The sequence below is a fragment of the Sceloporus occidentalis genome, unplaced genomic scaffold, assembly GCF_023333645.1.
Source record: "Sceloporus occidentalis isolate IW3139 unplaced genomic scaffold, rSceOcc1.0.p SCAF_28, whole genome shotgun sequence".
NCBI classification, from domain to species: Eukaryota; Metazoa; Chordata; class Lepidosauria; order Squamata; family Phrynosomatidae; genus Sceloporus; species Sceloporus occidentalis.
This window is the reverse complement of record NW_028317008.1, coordinates 4192646-4200742: the sequence shown is the minus strand read 5'-3', so window position 1 is coordinate 4200742 and position 8097 is coordinate 4192646. Positions and strand designations below refer to the sequence as shown.

The following is an 8097-nucleotide window of genomic DNA, read 5'->3' as shown; positions in this document are numbered from 1 at the left end:
TCCAAATAAATGGCATAACAACATTATCTAGGATTAATACAAATTTGGATTCAATTTATAAAAAAAAAAAAAAAAAAAAAAAAATTATCTACGGATTTATCTGGTCTTGTTCGTTGGGCTAAGACACCCGCTTCGTTGGATCAACAGACAACTTCTCATTTATAATAAAAACGAAATATGCAAGTGGTCTAGTTTAAGAATAATACAAAAAAAGGTGTAATGGATACATGTTGGACATTTCATCTAACTAGAGATTCAACAGGGCTCATCAGCATCATATCATGAAAGAAGATGTGAACCGCTTACTGTACACTAAACACTTCCAAAACTTCTATACAGGTAGAACATTCAGAGGCTCATGTTAAATAAAATATTCCATCTTTTATGATTCTGCAACGCCTTTTGTTGCATCACAGCCTCTATTTACTAAACTTAAAACCGCGGACTCCTTTTAGAGGAAGCATGGGACTGAAAATTAAAAAACAAAAAAGATTTTGGTATATGAAGGACTAAGGAATAAATAGCATTGAGGAGGTCACTTTATGCAAGATTCCAGTGGCAGTGCAAACAAACTTTAAGGACAAACCTTTTTAACTGGCCGGTTATTTGGAACAATGGAACAGCTGCCTCCAGAATATTTGCCACAGGCAGATATTCATTTTAGGAGAGAAAAATAAAGAAGGTGAACCTAAAACGCACCTACTACTAAATCAGCCTTTCGCAGAGTGAATCAGAAGACAGAAATCATGGTTGCTACAGGACACATGGGTACAGGTTCCTTTCCGTGTGTAACTCTGAACTTGTGTCACGGGGCATTCGCTTTAAAAGAAGGCTTCAGCCTTTGTGCACAACTAGATTAGCCACCTAGTTGGTTTACATCAATAATCGCATTACCTGTAGTAAGAATTTATCATCTGCAAATATTTGCATGTGTTTTCCACCCAACCACCCACCCTCCCCAGGGCAGCTCAGCACATCCTTCCAAACGCCATCAATACAAAAATAAAGCGATCCCACAGCACCCTTTGTGTAAAGTTTTACAATTCAGTAAGGGGAGATCCCAACTCCAGCTGCAATGCTCAGAAAGGAGACGTGTAGTCAGGGTCCAGATAACCCGGCCTTTTCCTTTTCCCCTTAAGAAAAAAATAATGTAACATTTGGCTTGTTCCCTTTCCCCTCCTCCCCACACAATTTCTATCTGTCATGAAGGTCAGAAGGTTAGTGGGATGCTCTTGGTGCAGGTCTCAGGGTGGTGGCCTGCAGCAGGCACCCAGACACTATCAGATGTCCCCTTACTAACATAGTCCATTTTGAAGAGTGATGTTTCCTGAGTGCTAATTCTCTTCAATTAGATTTAAATCCAGGTCTGCGAAGTCTCGCTGGAAGAGCATAGCCTGGGGGCAGGAAGCATGATCTCTCCTGCCTATGTCTTCTTCCCTAAGTGCCAGTGTGCAGATGGTGACAGGACTTCCAGTGGTGCAAGGAGACTCTCTATGACAAGCCATAAAGGGAGAGGAGCTGCCTTCGTCAGAGTTGTCCAAGAAACACATAGCACCAGCATTCTGCAAGAAACAAACATTTTAGCAAAAAAACAAAACCTCAACATACTTACGTATGCCAGTAATACCTTCTTAACTCTGTTAACTTCACCTGGTTCATTTTGTAGAAGTCCAAAGACGGACGATGCCACCTTGTGTCCTCCTCTTGATGCCTCCGCTTGATTCCACACTTCCTGGTATCCAAATCACAGGGCTGTGATTGGCTGCGAGTCAGACATTGTTGCCGCCGGAGCAGTTCTGGTGTGGAAGGTGGGGAGCCGCTGGATGAAGGGAGGAACCGTCCAGCATCCTTTATGAGCACAGGCGACAGTGAAAAACGGCGCTGCAATGGAAAGCAGCTTTGCCCTTCTGTGTTGTCCCAAAATACACTGGTTGGGGAAAGGGTATATGGGCCTGGTGACTCCCGGCACAAGGCCAGACTGAAGAAGGGAGGGCTGTTGGCTTGGATGCAGCGTATAGAGGCACCGGGGTCATTTTGAAACCTGAGACTGGAGACCCCCTGGGATGGACTTTGAGTCTGCACTCCCAGCACTGCCCCAACCCCACCACTGTTACACCTCCTCTTAACCGGAGTCCACACTTTTGAGCCACTAGGCCGCCAAACAGGCCGCCAGCGTGATAAGTCCTCTGGTACTGAAAGGGAGCGGCAGTGCCTCTTGGTAGGGGGTGCTGGAGGAGCAGCAGAATTCCCTGCCTCAGGTGCGTTGGAAGGGCTCCTACGGTGGGGTGAGTTCTCCCTGCTGAAAACAGGAAAGTGAAGGCTCAGGCTGGAGTGGTGATGGCAACCAAGTCGGATCCCATCTTCAAGTTCAATCCTTGGACAATGACTAAGGAGTCCCCAAGAGCGGTCTTCTGTAAAGCAAGAATTTATCAATGTAAACAATGAGCAAATGTTCTGTAATACAAAAAAAGCATCCACTTTACTTTTTCACAGAGAAACACACAGAACCAGCATACTTTTTAATGATGGGCCTAGAGGTAGCACAGTTTTGTATCAGCCATGTTGAAAATAAACAGAAGGCATCAGAATATAAATAACATTTCCTCACCTTTTCAAGCTGCAGCCAACAACACCTTCAATTACACATTTACCAACATGCACAGAAAGAACGTACAACAAGATTATCCAGAAAGCTCCAGGACGGGGCAGAGAGGGATGTTTTTTGGGATGAGCAATGCTGAATTAGAGCAAAGATGTTTTATTTTTTAAACGCACAAAGATAAGGTTGGGATGAACCCCCTGAAATATCTAAATCGCAGGATCACCTGTTTCAAAAGGAAAAGCACCTTGACACTATAAAAGATATATTTTCAAAACACACCAAACTTCCATCATGTTCTGAAGCACATTATTTTATATAATATATATTGAGTACACATTCATATTTACGAATGAATGCAGTGAACAAAATGTCTGCACTTTTTTAAAATAAAAGCTGAATTCATGTTCAACTCAGCCAGCGATTTTTTGGTTAAATGTCTGAGTTGCATTCAAATGAACGATCTTTTTCCAATATGCTTTATGAAGGGCCTGCTTGGTCCTTTTTTTTTGCAACACAAACGAACCAAGGCCGTCCCTTCACTATAAATATTTAAATGTGCAAACTCTCTGCTTTGTGAATACATCCCTAGGTTTTTATCAAAGCTCAACCGTTTCAAGGTGAAAATGTAAAATTAAAAAAAAAAAACCAAAAAAAAAAACCCCCACAAACACATTCCAAAAAGGTAATCGGAGGTGTGCGCCATATCTCAGTCATTTAAAGTTTATTATAAAGGGTGGCATCAAGGGACCGACACCATTTTAAAATGTGCAGAATTGTAAATGTAACATTTATACAACCTACCTGTCACAAAATGGTAAGGGCTGCTGCATCCCTCGGCATCTGGATGATCGGGCAATGGCTGGGAAAGAAAATAAGTTAAGAAAAAGGGGGGGGGGGGGGGGAGAGAAAGTTAAAATTTCTACCATAAAACAGTATTTTCTGCCAAAATAGATGGTGCCTAAAAATGCAAGTGGTGCCTATATGACTTCTTCAATACACTGCTGTTCCTCCCTAGTGAGATGGGGAGACCAATTTTTTTGTGCACACCACTTCCTGTCATAACTAAAAGTGGTATGTTGCTCAAAAGGCAAGGAATACAGATACTGCTTTTTTTTCCAACATGCAGATATACTGAGCTGCGTTTTCTCACTGAAATTTTATGACTTTCTTGGTGGGCAAGTGTTTCGCTATCAAAATGCTTATTTGGTTTATTGCTGTTGAACTCCTGGCAGGTGGCACCACCAGGTCTTCGGTCAAGCCTGAACCCTGGTGGAACCCATTCAGCTCCATCATCTGCTAAAGTGACCAATATGCCTTGAAAGGGGAGATCCCATGTTATCTCATTTTGTTCCCATAAAATGTCCTTTATCTGCCGACCTGGAGGCTGCCATTCTTGTCAGTCATGTGATATATTGGGATTCTTCCCTTCTCAATCACCAAACTGGGCCGACTCTTTATGTATGAAGATGTACTTCATTACCATAGAGTCTGGATGGGCGATTAAGACTAAAGCGTCCTACTGTTTAACACAAGACAGTACAGTAAGGAGTCAGGTTTGAAGGAGTAGAGATGTCCAATATGGAGCTGCCCAAAAACATACTATGCAAAAAGTAGAACTATTTAAAAAACACACGAAAAAAAATGTTCAATATAGTTCAAAACTTATGAATTATAATAAAAGCGCGAGTTCCCAAGGAAGAGGAAGAAGAAAAGGCAGGGCTGACAGGCCAATAAACATTACTTGGAGATAATATGGTTTGACTGGTTTTTCAAAGTATTATAGTAATTTTTTATAGTGGGAGAGACATAGTGAACTTACCACACTCTCTAACTCCACATCCCAAACATTTAGAAAGAAAATGCTTAAAAGAAAAATGAAAGCCTTTGAAGATAACTTTGGTTTTATTTTATTTAATCTGGGAACCACAGGAAAGTGTCCCAATCAAACTTGTCTCTCAACCATAGTATTCTCAGAGCCAGGGGTGGTGGTACCTTCCATCGGTGGAGGAGCAGGTTTGGTTGGCGAGATCACCGATCTCCTAACCGTTCCAAAGCAAAAGGGAGAGCAAGTCTGTTTCTATGCGCTAGCAATTGATGTGCAATGACATGATATACTGTCACGGTAGGGAAAAAGAGAGAGTAGAGAGAAGACAAAGCAGGGGGAATGGGGAGAGAGCGTGAGAATGTGTGTGTTTGTGTGAAGGAAAGGTTGTAAGTTTGTGTATGTGTGTATCTTGGACGTTTTTCCATCACTATTTCTGTTTTGGGCCTTTGCAAATAACTTAGCACATTTTAACCTAGGGGAACCATTTAGTACACTTAATTTATTTTTAAAGTGTCCTTTACCAAGTCCAATAAAGTTAAAAATGTCTGCCATGAACCAGGTCCATGCCTATCCCTGCTCAGAACCAAGTATTTTATTTTTAGGGGATATCAATTGATTTATGTTGGGCAAACTTCTTTAATCCCACGCGGAAGAGGCATGTGCTAGAGTGAGACATTTTCCACTATAACATTCACTCATGTGGATCTATCCGGAATTCCAAAGCCTCACAATTTGCCCTGCAATAATCATGGTCTATTTAGCTAATGCATGGCATTCACATTTGGTTTTCCCAAGGTGATCAGAAGCGTGGTGTTTTTTCAATCTTTTAACCAAGTTTTAAGCAGCTTTTAGGATAATATAGGCAATAATAATAATATAGGTGATCCACACCAAGCACACTTAGAGGGAATTTACCACGAACAGTTGTTATCATTGCAAGTAATAGACTTGCTTAGTTTTGCCATGAAGACATTCCAAGGAAATACACAGGACGTTCTTTCTAGATGATCAGTCTAAAAAGAGTGGACATACCCACCTTTCCAGCAATACTATTTGAATAAAATTCTGGGAGGTTTTATAAGGGTGGAGAAGTACCTCTGTAAATGAGCATATTTGGTAGCCTAGAAAAGATCTAAAACAAGTTTATGTGATCCATGGTGACTCTACTACCTGTAGAACTCTGCTGTAGAATTCCTTCTTAAAATGTTAATATGTCTGCATGTTATAGACTTACAAAAAGTACTGAAAAGCAGATTTACAAATACGTGCAACAGCATTCCACTGCCAATAAATACAACTTTCCAAGGTTGTGCCACGAAAGGTTCCATTTGCAGGACACACAACTGTTCAATGGAAAAACCTTTCATTTAATCCGGCGCAATGACATTCTTAGTATTTTAACATAGTCTACAATAAACATGGATTGTCCTCCTCAACAAAGATCTCAACGGTCAACAATTACATCTAGCTTTTGGAATATGGGACTCCATTTGTAGGAGTTTGCAGCCCTTATTTCTTCAGACCCTCCAGCAGAGGCAAAGACATAACATTTCTATTATAACCATATTTACAGCCCATTAATACATTTACATCTGACTTGCCCAGTATATACCATAACTGGATCCCTTTTATTGCATGGCATGGATCCGGCTGCAGGTTTTGCTTGATTAAAAACCTGCATTAATTGTCAATTAACCTTAATTAATTGTCAGAATTAATTAAGTGTGTGCATTTTGTTATACAATTCCTTAGAACTTCATACACTTCATTCAGTTGTTTGATCAACAACATTATAATGAGAATGGCTTATTCATTCTTTGGTTTTCTAAACGTCATTTAAACCTTTTACGTTTGCAGATAGCCATGGTTCCTAAATTTGTGTTGTACATTGATCTTCTTAAATGTAGATGCCTGGCTCAAAAAATAAAAAGCTCACAAACCTTGAAATGGACAGTTATGACGCTTTTTGCTAACAACCAGTAAAGCAAGAGTTTCTTTGATTTGAAAAGCTCACACATGCTCATTTTTTTGCCAGGTGGCAACCAAAAAACTAAGGCTGGGTCTTCTGCACACATGTGCGCAACAACGCATTTTCCCCAAATGCTTGGCTTTACAATAAAATTGGACTGCTCCATATAGAACGGATTTGCAAGATTTCACAAAGTTTGTGAGTACATTATGAAAGGCCCATCCAGTGAGCTTCTCCTATACAATAAAAGCCAAGCTTGCCCTGTACAATGCAAAGTTAATACGGGGAGGATTTCCTCAAAAGTAATCTCACGGATTTCATTATTCAACTTCTACAAGATATCTGGAATACAGCTTGACAGATTCCAGTAGTAAAGTGATTTGTTAGTTTTCAGAACAACGGAGAAAAACCCCACATAACGTTGTGTACAGACGTTAAAAAAATCAACTATATATTAGAAACACATTTTATGTGCATATCCCTTAGAGTTGAAAACTTGCACCATTATTCCCCCCTCTGTTGTTAAAGTGCTCAACGGATTAGACAGTTTTTGCAAAGATGGGAGAAGGGAAGAGAATTTAAAGAAAAGAACCCGTGATCTAATGCTAGTTCTGACACTTTTTGACACAGATCTCAACCAAATATCTCCAAAAGGACACGAACACAAAGAGGAACCGTTGAGCAGCTTAAAATAAATTCAGTTGTGTGGCACTTAAATTTCGGACGATAGCAGTTCCCATTGAAGCGACAAAATACCCTGAAAAATCTAAGCACAACACCAGGTCACTGTTATGCAAAAACATTTGGCATACCGCCGCTCTCGGGGGTATTTTGACACAAACTCATCTTGCAATTTTTTACTGGCTCTAGCAGTTAGCTTTTGTATAATAACACACCGATGGGGCAAACAATATATACATCTTGCCTTACCAGGCTTATACTGAATGATTTGCATTTTAGATCCTCCAGACTTTGTTTTTGCAATTGTTCTGTAATCATGGAGATCATGATGGTCAGGTCTGGCTTCTCGTTTGTCTTCTCAGGAACAAGTATAGGACATGATGGCCCCTTCCGTGCCAGCCTGTACTGGGCCTAACCCAGGTGGAAGCTCAGTTGGACCCCATCATTCCATTCTGTATTAATCAAACGTACAAGGTGTCAGAGAGCACTAAAGTAAATAGCAAAATCCTGTTAAGATGATGAATGCATATGGACCTCCACCAACTAGAACCTGATACAAAATACACAACCAGCAAAAACTTAGTCTTTGCATCCCACAGCCTGCACAAGGGAAGACTTGGGGGCAAGGCTGACAAGACAGTTTGACCCAAGAAACCAATTCAGCCACCCATCAAGATGGCACCGAGTTGGAAGGTTAATGCCCCATTCATCCCGCCACTAGCCTTACGTTCTTACTGCTGACACATTCACTACCGACATCTTTTTCACTGTGCATAATGCACTTTACCAAAACACATGCAACAGGACACCCAGTCAAACCTTACATTTCCCCCCCCCCCCCCCCCCATTGCAGGCAAACTGCTACCCACTGACCTTATACATGAATCGTAGACTGACATGCATTAGGCCCCTAACCGGCCCAACTCAGCAATGGCTGAATGAAAATATCAGCCTAGCTTATTAATTATGCTCTGTAAACATCACCGGCACATCACAGGTCATCGTGCACCGCGGAAACGT

The 8097-nt window shown here is 41.0% G+C and overlaps 1 protein-coding gene across 1 annotated transcript; it reads right to left on the bottom strand.

Moving 5' to 3' along the window:
- Positions 1-1334: 1334 nt before the first annotated feature.
- LOC149299688 (protein FAM53C-like) lies at positions 1335-7404 on the bottom strand. Its single transcript, XM_089486008.1, has 4 exons — positions 7327-7404; positions 3404-3461; positions 1651-2411; positions 1335-1562 (listed from the first exon to the last, which is right to left on the bottom strand). Exons 1-4 carry the CDS (start codon positions 7402-7404, stop codon positions 1335-1337), a joined length of 1125 nt encoding a protein of 374 aa, XP_089342134.1.
- Positions 7405-8097: the final 693 nt, after the last annotated feature.

What these genes read in the sequence shown, in the direction of transcription:
- LOC149299688 (XM_089486008.1), bottom strand. Translation starts at nt 7,404, where the DNA reads ATGATCTCCATGATTACAGAACAATTGCAAAAACAAAGTCTGGAGGAT. An exon ending in AATCATTCAGTATAAGCCTG is followed by an intron (nt 3,462 to 7,326) that starts GTAAGGCAAGAT and finishes TTTCTTTCCCAG; the next exon opens with CCATTGCCCGATCATCCAGA. An exon ending in ACTTCTACAAAATGAACCAG is followed by an intron (nt 1,563 to 1,650) that starts GTGAAGTTAACA and finishes TGTTTCTTGCAG; the next exon opens with AATGCTGGTGCTATGTGTTT.